Below are 22392 nucleotides of genomic sequence, written 5' to 3'. Positions count from 1 at the left end.
TTTAATAAAAATACTATCTAGGGTGCAATCTTAATAAATAAGTCATTATTCGTCTTTCTTTCATACCGGTACTCATCCGGGTTGGGAATGAACACGTCAACAAAATCAGGATGAGAGATGAAACTGAAGGTCACTTGACTGCTTCTTTGTACGTATTAAATCTACATACAAGCCGTGTTAAAATAGAAGACCTGTGAAATTTTGAACTGCATTTTTGTAGGATAAGACCATCTTTATTTGTATCGTAACTATAAATTCTCAAATTATAGACATTTTTTATAAATTAAGAGCGTGTGCCGTGTGGTATTTCTTTCTCCCGTTGCAACACATGGGCCCTTTTGCTAGTAATGGTAAGATATACAACGATAGAGACAGTCTTCGCTGACTAATGTATGGTCGACATTCTCCCTGGAAAATTCAGCATAATTTGGACGCATTGCTTGAAAAGACCACATCAATTTTGGAGAATCAAAAAATAATGATGTAGACATTGCTGCAATATTGGCACAGCAGTTGCAACACGCACACCGGAAATAGTCATGTGGAGAAGGAGAAGGAAAAAGAAAGGAAAAAAAATCTGTGTTTCCATGTAGCTATCAGCAGGCAGCAAGTAGTCCTGTGAAGAAGAAAAAAAGGGGGGAAATAGAAAATATAGAAAATATAGAAAATATAGAAAAGGGGGGAAATAGACAGATTTATTCAGAGAATGGCTAACTGAAATATCCGATAGTAGCGGCAGTGCAGCTGATTATCTGACAGCAACACCCACACCGGAAATAGTCATGTGAAGAAGGAAAAGAAGAAAAACAAGGAAAAAGAATCTGTGTTTCCATATGGCTATCAGCAAGCAGCAAGTAGCCCTATGAAGAAAAAAAAAGGGGAAATAGAAAATCTATGTTTTCATGTGGCTATGAGCAAGCAACAGGTAGCGGCCATAGGCGAGTCATGTTGGCGTTAGCAGCGACCATCACATCTGATGGGAATAGTGGCCATGGAATTCCTAGCTAAAGTTAATACTTTGATTGACACTACCGAAGACTCGTCGCTGGGGTCGTCTTTATACAGTCTACAAATTGGGCCAAGCCAAACACCGAAGTCTTTATACAGTCCCCACACCAACACCAGACAGACCAGGATCATCGTACCGGCGCAGAGCAACGATGAGCATGATACTCATCGTCATGTATTTTGTGGTGATGTTCTTGGCAGCTGCGCCGCAAGCATCTGCTGCGGTCTCTGGAGCGACTGGAGGGATCTTACAGATCCCTTCTAATGACTCCTTGGCTCACTGCATCACAAGGTGCGGGGACATCGACTTCTCCTACCCCTTTGGGATAGGGGCCGGCTGCTTCCGTCAAGGCTTCGATCTCACCTGCAACCACTCCACCAAGCATCCCAAGCTGTTTCTAGGCAGCAGCACTGTCGAGGTCACTGGCATGTACTCCAACGACGTTGTAGTTTTCACCCCTATAATCTTCAACGTTACAACGAGTCCAGGTACAAATACTTACAACATGTCATGGGAGGCCCCTACTAATGGTATTGCTATCACTAGTGATAATAATTTGTACGTAGCTGGTTGTGATTTTGACGTCACCCTTTTTGAGTATGGTACGGGAGACATGGTTGGTTCTTGTATGAGTAGATGCGCCGGCAAGAAGGCACCAACTGGGGGGGCATGTAATGGAAAGGGATGCTGCCTCATCCCATTTGCAAGAAACCTGCAGGGGTTTCGGGCGAAACTTGTTAGCACTAATACTACGGCAACAGAAGCAGATTGGTTGCACCCTGGCTTCATGGCTTTTGTGTCATCTGATTATAGTTACAGAGATGATGATGATAACAGTGTTAATACAACCGCTGTTTTCTCTGGTTGGTCAAATGCAAGCAATATTCATGGCGCTGAGCTTAGTGTTAACATCATCGACCAACTAAGCTGTGAAAGTGCACAAATGAAGAACGCAAGCTATGCCTGTAGCAACGGCAGCAGTTGCCAGAATTCCTCATCTGGTGGTTACGGGTGTTACTGCTCTTCTTATGGAGAAGGCAACCCTTATATTTTAGATGGATGCATGCAACATCCAGGTGCTTCCGTCCATACTTTTTTTCTCCAAATTGATTTAAAACTCCCTTCTATTTATCCTTTGTTCTTACTTTTTGTGTCTACATACTGTGGAGCAGATTATAATGCCAAGCCGAAAGAACACTGTCACGCATCATGTGGATCCATTACTGTTCCCTTCCCCTTTGGCCTCGAAGAAGGGTGTTTTGCAAGCGAAAAATTTCATCTTAATTGTACATCTGGTAATCTCACAGTTTCTTTCTCAGAAGAGATACAATATCATGTGACTGATATATCCGTGGAAGATGGTACTCTGAGTGTTAGCAACATGGTGAACGGAAGTAATGAAAAGGAGGCAATATTTGTACAGACTAAAGATGAATACGGAGTGTATGCCTCTGTGGAAGGTCAATTTGATTTCTCTACGGAATACAACATTGTTATAAAGTGGGCGGTTGCCAATTTAACATGTCCAACAGCTATGCAAAAGGATACCACGTATGCATGCCGCAGTTCCCAGAGCGGTTGCCTAAACGTCACCCATGGGGATATGTTTATGGGATATCGTTGCAAGTGTTCGTCAGGCTTTCAAGGAAATCCTTACGTCGAGTATGGCTGCAGAGGTCTGACCCTCCTCACCACCCTTGATTTTGCACTAATGTTGCTCTCACACCTACAAATAGTTTTTGATAAGGAGTACTATATTACTTATAAGTTTAAGTATTACACCCGGACTCTACATATCTAAGATGCACACGCACAAATGATGAAACACAAGTAATGAACTATATAATGTCTAAAACGATGAAGGGTCAATCCTAAGATCATGTTGCCATCCATGTTGGGTAAAAGTATTCCACACCGTATCCTCCAAGCATGAACACACTTACAAATACTTAGAAAATGAGAAAACTGTATTTTTCATCGTTGAACCCTCTTGAAAGTACATCATCAACTCGTAAACCAGCAAACCTAAGTTCCTCAACTTCGAAAAGTGGATAAGCCTAGTCGTTCATGCTGCTTTAGGTGGTTTCCTACCGACGTGGACATAGTTTTGACATTTAACTAAAACTAGACACTTCACCAGGCTTTGGACGCCACGTCAGTTGAGTGACCGAAAGGTGCTCACTCCCTCGCTCTCCCTCTCTCCCTGCCTCTCCATGCCCCTCCGTGCCTCTCCATGCCCCTCTCTTTCTCTCACCCTCTCTTTGTGTAGGGGGCCCTTCCATCTCACCTTGGCTCGAAAGGCTTCATACCATCGGACACAAGGGATGTTTATCACGATCTAGAGAGGTGCTGGTCTTGAGACGCATAGGAACATAAGAGCATGACCAAGGACACCGGAGAGCACCGGGAATGCCACTTGGAGCAGCCGCCGAGGAAGGAGAAAAAAGGACATCGAGAAGAGAACATGGGACATTCAGGAACATGGTATGTTATCGGCTAAAGAGAAGAACTGAGTGTTCAACGCACAACTAATTCTGGGAAAGGGAACACTAACACCTATCGACGGGTCAAAGGGGGCAGACCGCTGGAACTGATATACACACGCCACCACCCATGAGGAAATTGGGACACTACCAAGCAGGTAAAACACGTTGCTCGAAATTCGGAGTGACCCAAATATCCCACCCTCAACACCCCTTACCCGTCACCAAAATCACCCCCAAGCAGCACTTCCAGGGAGGACACAATGCATAATGCACCATCTCCGGCAATCTGAGCCAGATTTTGAACTTATGTTTGGGCGATAATCCAAAATTTATGAAACAGGCTAATAAAAATATGACATGGCCACTTATGTGACGTGGCGGTCAAAACCGGGTCATGTTTCAATTTCTGGTCAACTGCGTCCACGTCGGTCGAAAACCATCTGGAATGGTATTGGGGACTAAACATGTCCAGTTTAGGAGTTGAGCGTGTAAGGTTTCCAGGTTTTAAAAGTGGGGGATAGTTTCTATATTTTTATAATAGTTGTGGGACGAAAATATGATTTTCAATTAAAAATATATGAAAACACCATGCAAACCTAAAGGATTTTCAATTTATGCTTTGAGATCATAGGAATTTAATCTAACATTTTTTTAGCAGGTAGTAATACGTACATTACCCACCAATATATAACTAATGAGAGTATTCTACAGATATTGATGAATGCACACTACCAAACTACTGCAATGGGACATGTCAAAATACCCTTGGAAATTACACTTGCTCAAGTTGTCCACATGGAAAAGAGTTTGATCCGATAAAAAGGCAATGTGTTAGATCAGCGAAGCAACACAATATTCTTTTGGGTAAGCCATACATACAAATATCTCCTCATTGCAATTAAAATTAACCAAATGCAGAGTGACTGAGAGAGCAATGATTAAATGCAGGTATTGCAACTGGAACTGGATGTGGCCTTGGATCCATAACTATTGCAGTGTGTGTAATTGTCTTTGCCAATAGGTGGAAGAAAGGCATCCAAAAGAGAATCCGACAAGCACACTTCAAGAAAAATCAAGGCCTACTCTTGCAGCAGTTGATCTCAGATGAAAGCGCAACAAACAAAACTAAGATATTCTCCTTGGAGGAACTAGAAAAGGCAACCAACAACTTTGATGCCACTCGTATTCTTGGTCGTGGTGGACATGGTACAGTCTACAAAGGGATTCTATGTGACCAACGACTGGTGGCTATTAAAAGATCCAAAATTGTGGAGCAGACTGAGATAGACCAGTTTATCAATGAGGTTGCTATCTTATCTCAAATTATTCATCGCAATGTGGTAAAGCTATTTGGTTGTTGCCTTGAATCTGAGGTGCCTTTGCTGGTGTACGAGTTTATATCTAATGGCACATTGCATGACCTTCTTCACATTGACTACACTTCCAAATGTTTGTTGTCATGGGATGATCGCATTAGGATTGCAGTAGAAGCAGCAGGAGCACTTGCTTATCTGCACTCGGCTGCTGCAATACCTATTTTCCATAGAGATGTGAAATCTTCTAACATACTATTGGATTGCAGCTTTGCTACAAAGGTATCTGACTTTGGTGCTTCAAGGTCTCTTTCCCTCGATGAGACTCATGTGGTGACTATTGTCCAAGGAACATTTGGTTACCTAGATCCAGAGTATTACCATACTTGGCAGCTAACTGAAAAGAGTGATGTGTATAGTTTTGGAGTAATACTTGTGGAACTTCTGACAAGAAGAAAACCAATTTTCATCAATGACCTAGGTGGAAAACAAAACTTGTCCCATTATTTCGTGGAAGGATTGCAAGAGGGAGTTGTCATGGAAATAATGGATCCTGAGGTTGTGAAAGAGGCAAACCCGGAAGAGATTGATGATATTTGCTCACTTGCGGAAGCATGCTTGAGATTCAAAGGAAGAGACAGACCTACTATGAAAGAAGTAGATATGAGGTTGCAATTCCTGCGAACTAAGAGGCAAAGAAAATGCAAACTTCTCCCAGCTGGTGATGAAGTGATTGAGCCTTTTTTACGCCCAAAGGTTGGTAATTATGATGCACCAATGAATGTTGTCAATGCTAGTAATTCCACATCAAAAGCCACCTCTAGTTGCTACAGTCTAGAGCAAGAACTTTCATCATCTATCACCTGGCCACGCTAAGTACACATGTGCAATATTACAATCGCGTCATTCCAAGTATTCATTTGAATTATCATATTTTTCTACGGATTTATAATATGTTACATAGTTCAGTTTAAATGAGATTATGTCATGTAATTTTGCTTCTATATATTTGGAACATTTATTTGTAGCTCATGTCAATTGTGTACAATTAGATTATAACTATTTGTGACGAAAGAGCCTCGTGTTGATCATAGTCGAATGATACCAGCATCAATTTTGATGCAGCAGTAGCTGATTGAGAATCGATTTTGTCCTTGATGTAAATAGGGTACTCAGCTTCTTTTTGTTGAATCCGGGGACAAATTTTGTTATCTATCTTTAGATAAGTTATTGCGACTACAAATTTTTAAATAAATACAGGTTTATATGTTGATGACAAATCATGCTTTGTTCAAAACAGTTGTCTCATAGGAGGTGAAGAACTCTATTTATGTGTTATAAGCTTGTGAATATGTGTTGTTATGTTGTCTTTGTTCAAATTAGAAACAAAATGCTATTATAATTTTGTATTTTATGTCGTTCCATTTTTCATTATGTGCTTCCAACCAAACATCGAAACGGAACCGGCCTATTCTACTCTTTTGCTCCTACCAAAAACAGGAATGGAACGGACCTGTTGCTTTGGAATAGAACCATTCCATTCCATGACAGTTGGTCCCCCAACATAAAACACCCCTAGAGACATTTTCTGTGATGAATTGCAGGTTTGGTAAGATATTTTGAGGCTGTTGGTAGTGGCAGTAGCTCCAATCCAAATCCAAGTACCCACGAAAGTGGGAATGCTACAACCAGTCCTGTGGCTACAACACATTCTTTTCATCAAAATCAAGCACATTTTGAACGAGTTACAGATATCATGGAAGGAGATCATGCAAATTTCACACCTACTGAACAAGCTACAAATTCTGTTGAAACCACAGTGGAGTAGAATCTTTATTCAGGACATGAAGGTATAACCAATTTTTGTGTAGATGACATACAAGGTGATCCAGGACTTCACATTCCAATAGATATATTTAGCCCAAATATTGGAGAGGATGTTAGATTTACTTACCTAGGGATGGGTGCAACTCAACCAATTTATCACAATTTTCTACCAAATAAAGATGAAAGGCGCTTTCAGCCAACATGGTATAAGGACTTTGATTGGTTGGAATATAGTGTAGAAAAGGAAAAGGCTTACTCTTTGATTGTTTTCTCTTTAAGCATGATTGAATGGATGATAAATTTGGTTATGAGGTTTTCTCCAAATCAGGGTATGAAAATCGGAAAAAATGCAGTTGTAGCATTTCGTAAACATGTTGGTTGGCCAACTAGCATCCACAATATTTCAAGGACAACATGTGATGATTTCAAAACTCAAAAAGCAAGTTTGAAAAGTAAAGTAACAACTTAGACCAAAGGTTCACTCAAGAAATATGAAACCCGTGTGGACACATCTTTGGGCATTGTAAGTTACCTGATATTAGAAGGTGAACCATTTCGTGGACATGATGAATCCACTACTTCTTTGAACATGGGAAAAATTAGAGTTACTTGATTGGGTCAAAGAAAGGAATCCAGAAGTGAATGTTGCATTTGATGAGATATGTTCTAAACATGCCAAAATGACTTCTGGAATCATTCAAAAAGCATTTGCTAAGCATTGTGCAAAGGCGGTCACCAAAGCAATCAAAGAAGAGATGGATGGTTGCCTTTTCTCTGTTGTTTTATTGATGAGTGTCGTGATATTTCGGTGAAATAACAAATGGCTGTGGTTGTGAGGTTCGGGTTGTACTATGTTAAGTACTTTTGAGTCTGTTCTATCTAGAATAGAATAGTGAGTCAACTAATTGTATGATTTTCGTGCAGGTTTTTCAGCAAAAAAGGAGAGACCGTGGAAAGGTTTTTGGGCATTAAGCATGTCCCACACACAACATCAGCATCTTTGAAGAAGGCATTATTGGAGGTTTTTGCTAAACATGGTCTGCTTGTTGCAAGAATACGAGGGCAAGGGTATGATGGTGCATCTAATATGAGACGAGAATTTAATGGCCTTCAAAAGTTAATTCGTGATGAGAACCCACATGCTTTCTATATTCAGTGCTTAGCTCGCCAACTTCAGTTGATAGTTGTTGCAGTTTCGAGATGTTGTAAGGGTGTTGAGGATTTTTTTCGACTATGTGACAATGATTGTCAATCTCACTAGTTAATCTTGTAGGAGGAAGGATATGATACTTGAGAAGCAAAAGGAAGTTCTTTTGGCTAAGATTGAGGGAGGTGAGGTGCCAACGGGAAGAGTGAAAAATCAAGAAACATCTCTAGTTAGACCGGGAGATACAAGATGGGGCTCTCATTACAGAACTTTATCTCGCATTGAATCAATGTGGGATGCGGTGATAGAAGTTTTGGGCATTTTTGAGGATGATGTGGATGTTCCATGTAGGGCATGAGGTTTGGTTCATCAAGTGGAGAATTTTAGCTTTGTGTTCATCTTAAAGATGACGTTAGAGAACCTCCCGCGACGCGCCGGAGAGGAACCCTAGCCGCCTGTCTCCCCTCCTCCCCGCCGCCGCCAGCGCGCTCTCTCGGGCAAACCCTGGTGGGATCGATAGAGGCGGGGCCCTTCTTTCCCCTCTACTTGTGGGACTCCAGCGTGAGGCGGACTCCTCGGATGGCGGCGCTGGGCAGCCGCGGGGTGCAACATCGCTGTGGCGGGCTGGCGGGGTGGCTATGTGTCCGGCGTCCTGGGCCTCAAGCGCGGCGGGGCATGCTACTGCAACAAAAGACCTTCCGACGGCGCCAGAAACACGTGCTGACGGGAGACTATTCTTGTCTTGATACTCCTCAGCAACGGCACCAGGAATCCTTTTGCTACGGCTACACTTTTAGGGACTTCCTAGGAAAATATACAAAGGATTCCCCCGTAGCCTTGGAGCCTTGCGTTGGTGTTCCCTCGAAGAGGAAAGGGTGATGTAGCACAGCGGCGGTAAGTATTTTCCTCAATTTTGAGAACCAAGGTATAGGTCCAGTGAAGGAGTATCACAAGTACCTGCACAAACACAAAAAGCTTGCTCCCAACGCTATGAAGGGGTTGTCAATCCCGTATAGATTGTTTTCCAAGTGAGAACTGAAAGCAACAAAGTAACAAACCAAAGTAAAAGCGAAAGTGGAAACGATAGGTGTGAATAGACCCAAGGGTCGTAGTGTTCACTAGTGGCTTCTCGCATGAAAGGAAGTAGACGGTGGGTGAACAAATTACTGTCGAGCAATTAATAGAACCGTGCAAAGTCATGACATTATCTATGGCAATGATTATATCTATAGGCATCACGTCTAAAACAAGTAGACTGATACTTTCTGCATCTACTACTATTACTCCACACGTCGACCGCTATCCAGCATGCATCTAGTGTATTAAGTTGAAAAGAACAGAGTAACGCCTTAAGCTAGATGACAAGATGTAGATGGACAATCTCATATCTACGACAAAGCCCATTTTGTTACCCTTGATGGCAACAACACGATGCGTGCCTTGCTTCCCTTTCTGTCACTGGGAAAGGTCACCACACGGTATGAACCCAAAACCAAGCACTTCTCCCATTGCAAGAATCATAGATCTAGTTGGCCAAACAAAACCCAAGACTCGGAGAGACTTACAAGGATATCAAATCATGCATATAAGAAATCAGCAAAGACTCAAATATATATCATAGATAATCTGATCACAAATCCACAATTCAACGGATCTCGACAAACACACCGCCAAAGAGGATTACATTGGATAGATCTCCATGAAGATCATGGAAAACTTTGTATTGAAGATCCAAGAGAGAGAAGAAGCCATCTAGCTACTAACTACGGACCCGTAGGTCTGAAATGAACTACTCACGAGTCATTGGAGGGGCGATGATGTTGATGTAGAAGCCCTCCAACTCCAAAGTCCCCTCCCGCAGGGCACAGGGAAGGGTCTCCAGATGAGATCTCGTGGAAACGGAAGCTTGCGGCGGAGGAAAAGCGTTTTCATGGATTCCCCTATTTTTTCTGTATTTTAGGGAATATATAGGCGAAGGAGCTAGGTCAGGGGGGCGCCAGGGAGGCCACAAGCCTGCTAGCCGCCCCCTGGTGACGGCTACAGGGCTTGTGGGCCCCCTGTAGCTCTCCTGCCTTGGCCCTCAAGCCCCCTGATCTTCTTCCGTTCGGAAAAAAAATATTTCAGGGATTTTATTCCGTTTGGACTCCGTTCCAAAATCAGATCTGAAAAGAGCCAAAAACACAGAAAAAACAGGAACTGGCACTGAATTAATAAGTTAGTCCCAAAAAAGATATAAAAGGTACATAAAACATCCAAAGATGACAAGATAACAGCATGAAACCATCAAAAATTATAGATACGTTTGAGACGTATCATGGCGGCTGCGGTGCTCCCATCTCGGGAGATGGTGCGCAGCCGGCCTCTGCTGGATCCGGCTGGATCTAGCGCTGGGGTCACTCGGCGGCGCCTGGCAGAGGTGGGGCGTGTCTGACAGCTCCGTCGCTTGGAGCTCATCGGGCGACGCGGGAAGGGCAGCGGCCGAGCATGGTCGTTTCTCCGGTAGTGGGCGGCTGGGCAGGGAGGTCTGGCGTGGTCCCTCCCGGTGTCGTGGAGGCTTCACGATGGCTCGATGGATCTGCTTGCGGCGGCGGCCGGCTTCTCCAGCATCGGCTCATCTGCGTGTAGACCGTTTTGACCTTCGTCCCATTTCCGCGTCGCTAGGGAGCTACTTCCATTAAAGGGTTGGCCCTCTCCCAGCTATTGTTCATCGCTCGTCTCGCGCCCGTGCAGCAGGACCGAGCTCGTCTCGTGCACGGTGTAGAAGAACTGACCTCGTCTCGCGCATGGTGCAGCGGGACCGACCTCGTCTCATGCTCGGGGCTGAAGGATGGGTCGATGGATGCCAGTGGTGGCCAGCCTATCGGTCCTCTACCCTGGGGGTCTCCCAGGGGTGCGAAAGGTGGGACCTTTTCGCCCGTCTGTTTGGTGGGGGTGTGTCCGGTTGCGTTGGAGGTGGTGGCAAGGTCTTGGATGCCGGGGCGGCGGCTCTGGTGGTGGTAGCGCAGTGCTCTTGGGCCGAGTCGTGGCTTGGTGTTGCCCGGTGGCCATGGCCGTGTGGGTGGCATGGTAGCCAGGTGTGGTGTCCGGTGGTGGTGTGTTTTGGACGGGGTGAAAACCTGATCCATCTGTAGAAGGACCGGCGGCAGCGTAGCTCGTTCCCTTCTTGAAGGCGTCGTCGCGGCTTTCATTGCCCGTCGTGTTGCTACAGGGGAAACTCTGATCCTCGGGTCGGGTGATGGTGACATTCTGAAGTCATAACCTTTCTGACATGGTTCGTCATATGCTGCTTCATCTCTTCTCGGTGGCATGTTCACGGTTGAGAACTCCGGTTGCTCTTATAGTACTAGGGGTAGTGTTGCTGCGCTCAGCACCTATGTATCCTGCCTTGAGTCTGTACAGGATGATCGATGTTGGTGGCTTTATTTATAAAGTGGGGCGAAAGCCTTTTTCGGTAAAGATGATCTTCAAACACCTTGCTATGACAAATGATTTATCTCTTCTATTGCAAAAGAAGGATCAAAATGTTGTTCAGGTATGTGATGGTTATGTTGTAAGCATCACTAGTGGAAAACGGGCCTTTGGCCTGGAACCTTTAGTCCCGGCCCAGATGGAGGCCGGGACTAAAGGCCCGGCCACGTCGCCCCAAAATCGCAATGCTGCCCATGAGGCTTTGGTCCCGGCCCGTAAGGAGCCTTTAGTCCCGGTTTGTGTCTCAAACCGGGACTAAAGTGCAGCCCGCATGTGCGCCACCTTTAGTCCCGGTTTGTGTCTCAAACTGGGACTAAAGTCCTTTGCCTATATATATTGGCCACAACCCTCCTCTCCCCTCTTCCTTGCATTTTTCTTGGATGGAAGATTATGGGTGTGTGCTACCTCTTCATTTTTCTTGGATGCACTAGAGGTGTTTGTTGAAATGTGTGTTAGAGCGATGCCGCTTCAGTTGACCGAACACAACTACGATATGAGATGCCCGAGCCATGCTTAAACCTCTTCCTCTTTATTTCTACTTATTCTAAAAGGTTAGCAACTATATTTCCTCGTTTAGACCGTGCGGTACTAATTTTTAGGATCGTGATTGTATTTGATATACTGTCGTATAACGCAGATGAGCCATCCATGGATGTACGGTGATCGACGCACAGCCGCTTACAGAGAAGGCGTGCATTCTTTTCGAGATGCAGCCGATGCGAACAAGCATGGTGGTGGCGATATGTTTTGTCCATGTATTGAATGTCGGAATGAGAAGGATTACACTTCCTCAAGAGTCATTCAGAGCCACCTGCTTCGGTCCGGTTTTATGTCGGGCTATAATGTTTGGACCAAGCACGGAGAAAGAGGGGTTATGATCGAAGACGACGATGAAGAAGAAGAGAACGATGATGACAACTACCGATCTATGTTCCCTGAGTATGTTGATACCGCAATGGAAGACAATGAAGAAGAAGATCAGGATGAAGAACGGGAACCAGATGAGCCCGCTGATGATCTTGGCCGGGTCATTTCTGATGCACGGCGAGGTTGCGACACAGAAAAGGAGAGGTTGCAGTTCGAGCAGATGTTACAGGACCACAACAAATTGTTGTACCCAACTTGTGAAGATGGCCAGAAGAAGCTGGGTAGCACACTGGAATTGCTGAAGTGGAAGGCAGAGACCGGTGTGACTGACTCGTCATTCGAAAAGTTGATGGTACTGATGAAGAAGATGCTTCGAAGAAAGAACGAATTGCCCGCCAGCACGTACGAATCAAACAAGCTTGTCTGCCCTCTAGAATTAGACGTGCAGAAGATACATGCATGCCCTAATGACTACATCCTCTACCACGGTGAGAAGTACGAGAATATGGATAAATGCCCGGTATGCACTGCATTGCGGTATAAGATCAGAAAAGATGACCCTGGTGATATTGAGGGCGAGCCACCCAAGAAGAGGGTTCCTGCCAAGGTGATGTGGTATGCTCCTATAATACCACGGTTGAAACGTCTGTTCAGAAATAAAGATCATGCGAAGTTGTTGCGATGGCACATGGAAGATCGTATGAAAGACGATAAGTTGAGGCACACCGCTGATGGTCGGCAGTGGAGAAAAATCGAGAGAGAGTTCCCAAGATTTGCAGGTGACGCAAGGAACTTATGGTTTGGTCTGAGTACAGATGGCATGAATCCTTTTGGGGAGCAGAGTTGCAGTCACAGCACCTGGCCCGTTACTCTATGTATCTACAACCTTCCTCCTTGGTTGTGCATGAAGCAGAAGTTCATTATGATGTCAGTGCTTATCCAAGGTCCAAAGCAAACCGGCAACGATATTGATGTGTACCTAAGGCCATTAGTTGATGAACTTTTACAGCTTTGAGTTGTTGTTCCCGCCATCCTTCTTCAATATAATGACACACCTCCTAGTTCACCTAGTCGAAGAGATTAGAATTCTCGGTCCTGTGTTTCGACACAATATGTTCCCCTTCGAGAGGTTCATGGGAGTCTTAAAGAAATATGTTCGTAACCGTGCTAGGACAGAAGGAAGCATCTCCAAGGGCTATGGAACAGAGGAGGTCATTGAGTTTTGTGTGGACTTTCTTCCTGACCTTAAGCCGATTGGTGTTCCTGAATCTCGGTATGAGGGTAGGCTGATAGGAAAAGGCACACTAGGAAGGAAAGCAAAAGTATGTATGGACGGGCATTCTTTCTCTCAAGCATACTACACAGTTCTACACAATTCCACCGCGGTGGCTCCGTATATCGTGAGTCACAAGAATATTCTACACTCCGAAAACCCGGGGAAGGCTGACTCTTGGATGAAAGGGGAACACGAGAAGACTTTCGGCAGTTGGTTGCAGACACATCTCATGAATGACGACACCGTTGGAGATCAGCTGTACTATTTAGCCAGGCCACCATCTTCGACTATATGTACTTTCCAAGGATATGAGATAAATGAGAATAAATTTTACACGGTTGCCCAAGATAAAAAGAGCACCAACCAAAATAGTGGTGTCCGCTTTGATGCAACAGACGAGAATGGGCACTGTTTGGAAACATATTACGAGTACATAGAGGAGATATGAGAACTTGACTATGGACCTACTTTTAAGATCCCTTTGTTTCGGTGCAAATGGGTGAAGCTGACAGGAGGCGGGGTAGTTGTGGACCAAAAGTACAGCATGACAACAGTGGATCTCAACAATCTTGCGTAAATGGACGAACCATTTGTCCTAGCCAATGATGTCGCTCAGGTTTTCTATGTGAAGGACATGTCTACAAAAACGAGAAAAATAAATCAGCAAAAGAAGATATCGTCCGATGAGCCAAAACGCCACATAGTTCTTTCAGGGAAAAGAAACATCGTGGGAGTAGATGACAAGACAGACATGTCAGTAGATTATAATAAGTTTCATGAAATTCCGCCCTTCAAAGTGAAAACTGACCCAATCATCCTACTGAATGATGAAGACTCACCATGGCTACGACCGATAAGAAAACAGAAATAATAGATAGGAATATTGGTGCAATAATGTAATAATTTATTAAACCTTTTATGTAATGCATGTATGGAATGTACTAAACCATTTAGTTTTGAATTATTTTTTCAATTTCAAACACTTTTCATTATCATAGTTTTGTCAAATTCTCAAATATGCAAAAAGAATTTTAATAAACATAGTTTTAAATTGAAAATAACAAAATAGTTAATAGTTTGGATAGTCAAAATAATTAATTTTCAAAATAGAAAATAGTTTTGAATTATTTATTCAATTTCAAACACTTTTCATTATCATAGTTTTGTCAAATTCTCAAATATGCAAAAAGAATTTTAATAAACATAGTTTTTAATTGAAAATAACAAAATAGTTAATAGTTTGGATAGTCAAAATAATTAATTTTGAAAATAGAAAATAGTTTTGAAATATTTATTCAATTTCAAACACTTTTCATTTTCATAGTTTTGTCAAATTCTCAAATATGCAAAAAGAATTTTAATAAACATAGTTTTAATTGAAAATAACAAAATAGTTAATAGTTTGGATAGTCCAAATAATTAATTTTGAAAATATAAAATTGTTTTGAATTATTTATTCAATTTCAAACACTTTTCATTTTCATAGTTTTGTCAAATTCTCAAACATGCAATAGAAAAGGTTGTCTACCCGGGGTGTCGTCAATTTCTTCCGACCAATCATACCGTAAGAAAGAAAGGCAACCATTTCAACGGTGTGGCAGATCACCGGAAGAAGCCTAATCTCCCTACTGGTGATGAGTTATTGTCTATGGTCAAGGATTTGGATCAAATAGTAATCTTTGAAAAGGGTCCCGGTGGTCAATCTGTTCCAAAAGATGATGTTACCGGACACGTGCCCATGTGGAAAAAGAAATCTTTATTTTGGGAGCTACCCTATTGAAAACACCTAGAGGTCCGGTCTTCAATCGACGCGATGCACGTGACGAAGAATCTTTGTGTGAACCTGCTAGGCTTCCTGAGAGTGTATGGAAAGACAAAAAAATGAAATCCCTTTGTAACAGATGAGTTCTCGTTCGAAACCCTGATACTTCGAGAGAGACTGTCCGTTTTGTACACGAAGTGCATCCAGTTTTTGCCGTAACCCTCTCGACTTTTTAGCACATGCTATGTGGGTGAAATGATGATACCATGCCCACTTTCAACATTTTTAGAGTTCATTTGTAGTGCTTTTCAATTTCAGGGTCAACTAGCTAGCTCAAAGAAAAATAAGTAAATGCACGTAAAATACGAAATGAAGTCAGAAATTGTTGAAAATTTGCGATGTGCCTTTGAATGGTGCATTTGAACACACAAAAAGTATGGAGTTCAAATAAGTTCAAAAAAATGAAATCCCTTTGTAACAGATGAGTTCTCGTTCGAAACCCTCATACTTCGAGAGAGATTGTCCGTGTTGTACACGAAGTGCATCCAGTTTTTGATGTAACCCTCTCAACTTTTTAGCACATGCTTTGTGGGTGAAATGATGATACCATGCCAACTTTCAACATTTTCAGATTTCATTTGTTGTGCTTATCAATTTCAGGATCAATTAGCTAAAAAAAAGTAAATGCACGAAAAATACCAAATGAAGTCGGAAATTGTTGAAAATTTATGATGTGCCTTTGAATGGTGCATTTTGAACACACAAAAAGTATGGAGTTGAAATAAGTTCAAAAAAATGAAACCCCTTTGTAACAGATGAGTTCTCGTTCGAAACTGTGATACTTCGAGAGAGATTGTCCATTTTGTACACGAAGTGCATCCAGTTTTTGTCGTAACCCTCTCAACTTTTAAGCACATGCTGTGTGGGTGAAATGATGATACCATGCCAACTTTCAACATTTTCAGATTTCATTTGTAGTGCTTCTCAATTTTAGGGTCAACTAGCTCAAAAAAATAATTAAATGCACGAAAAATACCAAATGAAGTCAGAAATTGTTTAAATTTTGTGATGTGCCTTTGAATGGTGCTTTTTGAACACACAAAATGTATGGAGTTCAAATAAGTACAAAAAATGATATCCCTTTATAACAGATGAGTTCTCGTTCAAAACCGTGATACTTCGTGAGAGATTGTCCGTTTTGTACACGAAGTGCATCCAGTTTTCGCCGTAACCCTCTCAACTTTCTAGCACATGCTATGTGGGTGAAAATGATGATACCATGCCAACTTTAAACATTTTTAGAGTTCATTTGTAGTGCTTTTCAATTTCAGGGTCAACTAGCTCAAAACAAATAAGTAAATTCACGAAAAATATCAAATGAAGTGAGAAATTTCATAAAGTTTTTTTGTTAAAATACTTAATAGAAAACAAAAAAAGAGTCAACTAAAAAGAATCAACTAAAATATTAACTAAAATGAATGAATTAAAAATAATTAACTAAAATTATCAAAGTGCTTATTTGTTGGAAAGAATCAAGTAAAACATTAACTAAAAATAAACAAAAAAAGATCAACTTAATAGAAAACTAAATTAAAAGAAAAAAATATTTAATAGCAAAGAATTAAAATAGAAACTAGGACTAAAAATTATTAAAGTAAAAAAAGGCCGCCTATTGGGCCATCACGGCCTGCATACGACTAGAAACCCTACCCGACAGGTGGGCCAGGATGCAGGCCCGCGGGCCCAATAGGCCCAACATGCAGCGAGAGGAGAGTTAGGCCCATAGGACTGCAATAGAGAGAAGCTCAATTGAGCAAGGCGCGGCAGTGCTTATAAAGCACTGCGAGCGCCCCTCGCTAGGCGAGGTGGGACTAAAGGTTGCCCTGCGTCGCACCGGAGCCACCTATATAAGCGGAAGTTGGAAATTTCCAACCCATCTCCTCTCATTTCCTTCCTCCTCTCGCTCTCGCGTGCGCACCGGACGACGACGCGATCAATGCCGCCAGGCTGCCGGACCTCCGCCTCGCTCTCGCCGTCATCGACGCCCGCCGTCCTCTTTGCCGTCGCCGATACGCCTCGCCTCGCCATCGCCGTCTCGCCTTGCCTCGCCGTCGCCGTCTCGCCTCTTCGAAATTGTTGCGCCGTTCCCGTCTCGCCTCCGGCCCAGAGCTCCTCGCCGCGTCACCGACGCCGTCGCCGCCCCCAACTCGCCTCGCCTCGCTGTCGCCCCGTTGCTCCGCCGTGAGCTCCCCCTATCCTCCCTCTCCCTCTCCCCCTGTGCCGCCATTATTTTTATAATTTAAGAAAGTTTTTTCTTTACAAAGTTTGTAGAAAAACTATTAATACCTACACAATAGAATCGGTATTATTTGATCCACCGGGAAATTCATTTTCATACTATTTTTACTATTGGAGCCACTGATCCGAGCAAATTTAGTGAAACACAAGAAAAAAACGAATTTAGGAGAAACTAACCTTTTAAAAATGGAAGAAAAGGGTAGCCAACCTTTTGTATGTAGGGTTTTAAACTAGCTGTTGTATGTAGTGTTGATAGCATCACAAATACAATTGCAGATGCTTACATACACTAATTTTTACACACACTTAAAACTTTTGTCAATATATAGTTGAACTAGTTGATTTAATCAAACTACTTTATTTTACTATATATACAATTAGTTTATTTTTAGCAAGAAAATTAATAGAACTAGTTTATTTTTTTAATTCATTTTACGATGCCTATCCCGCATCCTCGTCGTCGACTCGGCGGAGGACACCTGCTTGATCAGAGGGGCCACGTCCGGGACTGGGCTCCGCCCGGCTGGTATTGGGAGGTGCTACCTTCCGGGGGGCGTAGGTTGGTGAGGAGCCAGCCCGTTGTTGACCCGATCCTTGTTTGGTGGCAGTCGCGTGGGCCAGTGACGGTGCCGAGGCTCCCGGACACCGCGGAGGTGGTACGTCACCGTGTCAGCGAGGAGGATGAGCACGTCCGTCGCTACATGGATGCGTTGGAGGGCAGGTTCGACCATACCTGGCAGGTTCTTCAGGGATCTCACTGGAGCTATGATCCTGTGATGGTTCCATCTCTTTGGGAGTCCACCGCCCCGACGATACCCGTCGGAAGCTACGGTTCTAGCTGTATTAGTGATGCTATATGTATGATAGTATTCGAGGAGTATTAGTGATAATATTCGACGATGTACGGACACAAGAGATGATGTAGTTTTGCTTATAATTTAATGCATGCTAATTTGAATACTACTTTATTTTACGATTTGATTTTGCTTATTGAATGCTCAAATTGGAAAAGTACTCCTACTTTGAATACTAAAATTAGAGAGCACTATGCAGAAATCTAGGAGTCCCGGGTGGAGGCACGACCGGAGACTAAAGTTGTTTTGGAACGGAGTTCCTGATAGAATAATTCTTTTTTGGTACAAAGTTCAACAAATCCCTTTGACACTAGACAATGTGACATATAGAAGGGTAGATGAGATGAGGAAAAATAGGATCATTTTCTACACATCTAGAATGTCGCCATTTTGTTAAATCCTTAAAGGTTAAGAGAATCCATTAGACATATTTTAGAGTTTAGGTTCTAGCCAAGACCCGGGACTAAAGGTCCTCCTATATAAAACGACACTTCGAAGTTTCCAACCCCTCTTATATAGTTTGTTAGTTTATTAGTTAATCAAATGTCCATTTTTTGTAGAACTATGGATCCACATATCAGGACCTCGAAGTGGAAGAACTTCTCGAAGATATAATCAAAGACGGCCCCGACGTTGAACCAGCTGAATCTGTGTCGTCATATCTAAACCCCTCCGGATATGGAATGGATGTCGACCGACACGAAGATGAAGCCAATGGGGCAGGAGATAGGTCCAATGACGGAGAAGGTGATAGCTCCACTAATGGAGAAGCCGGTGGAGAAATAATAAAGTCCGGCGAGGTATACATATGAAGTTCGACAATCACTTGTAATATGTGAAAAATATTGGAGATAGCTCTATATTGTATACATATATATTCATTTGACGAATGTTTCTCCCTCTTAGGCCTCCACATCGAGAAAAGCTACGAAATGAGGCCCGACTAAAAAGTTGGATGCACGGACGCATTACACCTTTGAGGTGATATTGCCTACGGGCGAACCCAATCTTCCTAAGAATGCTGCTGACACATTCAAGAAGCAATGCGGAGTTCTCGTTAGGGATCACGTCCCGATCAATGTTCGGGAGTGGAACAAGCGCAAAGGGGCAGCCGATAGTGACTATGTCGCCGAAAGGTACAAAGTAATCTTTGGAATGATCTCATGTCACATTTCAACCTGCCAGAATGTGAGAATGAAGACGTCGCAAAAAAACTGAGGGCCAAAGTCAAGCAGTGGACTCTAAAGAAGATGGCTGAAATGTTCCGTACCTGGAAGAAGAAGCTATGGAAAAACTATTGGAAGACAAAGAAAGTGCCAGTATTCGAGGGGTATCTAGGCAAGCAGGCGAATCACTGGAAGACATTTCAAGAGTACAAGGAGTCAGAAGATGCCAAGGCATTATCAGAAAAGAACAAGAAAAATACCGACAAGAAGAAATATCACCACACGCTGGGGCCAGGGGCTATGAGACTGCCATCCCAAAGTGGGATAAGAAAGAGCAAGATCTGCTAGCTAAAGGCATCATACCTGAACCCATCCGTGATGAGTGGGAATTGAGAGCAAGAAATTGGTTCCTTGCGCATAGTGGTTCGTACGACGAAGAAACAGGGGACCTCATCTGAAGTGACGGTCTTAGGATACCCAGGGAGAATTGGAAAAAGATAGTGAAAGAAATTAAGGAGGGAAAAAGACAGTTCACTGCAGATAGAGAGAAAGATTTGCTCACACTGGTCCTCGGCAATGATGAACATGGAGGACGAACGCGAGGCTTTGGTCCTTCTTACCCGTGGTGGCTTGGGTTTGCGAGAGACCAAGACACTTATAGAAGCCGAGCAAGAGCAAAGAAGCGACAGCAAGTTCAACCAGTTGCTTGTCAGGCTTAACGAGCAACAGAAGCAGATTGATGAGCTTAGAGGAGTATCGCGCCAGGAAGATCCTGCACTCGATATTACCGGCGCCCCATCTAAGCGGAAAAGCAGCGTGGCTGAATCTGAGGCCCCGCCCGACGATGCACGAAGAATGATAGAGGGCGGTCCCGGCTACCCCGTGGATGGAATCAAGGAGTCAACATCATGTGAACTCCATCAGAAATTCAAGAACATATCCATGAAGGTGGCCGTCGGACAAGCTTTACCTTCTGGCCCTGATGCACACTGGCATGGCCTTGAGATTCCAGCTGGCTTTGCTAAAGTCGGGGTGGATGAAATCATGGCGGGGTTTCATGATATGGAGCTCGACATAGCTGGACCCGAAGATGAGAGGACACTCGGAGAAGTACTGGGTGGAGTCATTCTATGGGACAAGAACTACATCAAGCTTCCAGGCTCGGCCCCAAGGACAACACCGCCTCCGAGTCGTCGCAGGTCACCTACACCTCCATCACCTCCAAGCCCTCCACATGACGACGGCCAGCACAACACGAGTCCATCTCGATCACCGCCGCCGGACTTGGGTCGTCCGTCTCCGCCGCCGCCCGCTAAGGATACTAAGCGGAAGCGTGCCAGCAAGAACGCTCCATCGATGAGTTCTAAGCAACGGAGCTCCCCAAAGCACAAACTATCGCCCCTCCCAAAGGTACCTCATGCTAATCTTTCTATCAAACCTTATGATCGTACCGACGAGGAAAACGCGAGGATAACAAAGGAACATTATGATGCGCAGATGGAAAAGAAGGAACCCGAGCCCTGCCCGGAATACACCGAGAAGCAAATAGCATATGCAAAATACTTCACGACCCTTCCATCACAGTATGACTTACACCATAAGCCTGATGACTATACACGCACATTGCAGAAGGAAGGGAAAAAGAGCAGATCACGTGCAAGTGCAAGTGGGAGCAAATCAAGTTCAACTACAAGCAAACAAAGATCAGACGTTCCTCAGCTTGGACAACAGGCCAAACAGTCGATCCCACCCCTCAGGGTGTTACCCGATAATGTTCCCTCTCTAGTGCAGGGGCAAGATTTGGAATTAGCAAAGAAGTGGGCGGATGAATATGGTATCCCGGTTGAAGACGTTCTGGCTTCCCAAGACGACAGGTTACCCAAGGCTGTGGTAGCCCCTAAGCCACAGTTTGTCATGGGAGCGCCTTTGGTCAGCAAAAATGATATCCCAACAAATATGTGTTACTTGCATACAATGTACATAAGTGAATCAAAGAATGGGAGAACGATGATCGTGGCGAGTGTCCCACGGGAGTACTACGGCCGCCCCGAAGAAATCCATATTGACTTTGATGAACTCTTCCAGATGTACAATGCCGACGCCCTTAACAAATCGCTTATGACTTGCTATTGTTTGTAAGTTTTTCAATTCGTTGTCTACATATAACTTGTTTAGTTATTTCAATTCATTGTCTACATATAACTTGTACTCTATTATGCAGAATGAAGATTCTGGAATGTAAAAGTAGGAACATCCTAAATATTGGGTTTATTGACCCAGATAAAATACATATAGCGACACAAACTGATAAACCCAAGGAGACAGAGGAAAACGTTCTAAGGTTTCTAACAGATCAAAATTTCTGTGACCACATACTGTTTCCATACAACTTCGAGTGAGGGTCTTTACTCTGTTGTGTCCATTCACTTATAAGTGTAATTGATAAGTTATTGACATATATATATATATATATATATATATATATATATATATATATATATATATATATATATATATATATATATATATATATATATATATATATATATATATATATATATATATATATATATATATGTGCAGCTACCATTTGATTCTGTTGGACATTCAAATTGATAAGAGAAGAGTTGATACCTTCGACCCATTATCGAGACCCTTGGAACAGTTCCAAAGCTTGCAGGACATGCTCCAAGGGTAATTTCAATCATTCTTGCGCTCTATCGGTCTCTTTCAATGATTTTCTGATATATCAATTAATGAAAAACTTAGCAAATCATTTTCCTTGTCAAGCAGGGTTTGGAAGCGGTTCAAGTTCGTGACTCCCGATATCGAGCATGAGAAGCTGACCTTTAGAGCGGCTCAGGTAAGTAGTAGTATGATATACTTCTATTTTCAATACATTTATGGTGCTAGATTATT

General features: G+C 43.1%; 1 protein-coding gene across 1 annotated transcript; it reads left to right on the top strand.

The window, feature by feature from the left end:
* The first annotated feature begins 1077 nt into the window (after positions 1 to 1077).
* On the top strand, positions 1078 to 5899 carry LOC123402814 (wall-associated receptor kinase 5-like). The gene is made up of 4 exons (XM_045096773.1): positions 1078 to 2085; positions 2182 to 2685; positions 4207 to 4359; positions 4444 to 5899. The coding sequence occupies exons 1-4, from the start codon at positions 1161 to 1163 to the stop codon at positions 5682 to 5684; spliced, it is 2823 nt and encodes a 940-aa protein (XP_044952708.1). The 5' UTR covers positions 1078 to 1160; the 3' UTR covers positions 5685 to 5899.
* The last annotated feature ends 16493 nt before the right edge of the window (positions 5900 to 22392 follow it).

The sequence above is a fragment of the Hordeum vulgare genome, chromosome 6H, assembly GCF_904849725.1.
Source record: "Hordeum vulgare subsp. vulgare chromosome 6H, MorexV3_pseudomolecules_assembly, whole genome shotgun sequence".
Classification (NCBI taxonomy): domain Eukaryota; kingdom Viridiplantae; phylum Streptophyta; class Magnoliopsida; order Poales; family Poaceae; genus Hordeum; species Hordeum vulgare.
Note: the sequence above shows the minus strand (reverse complement) of the source record. Positions and strands in the feature narration are given on the sequence as shown.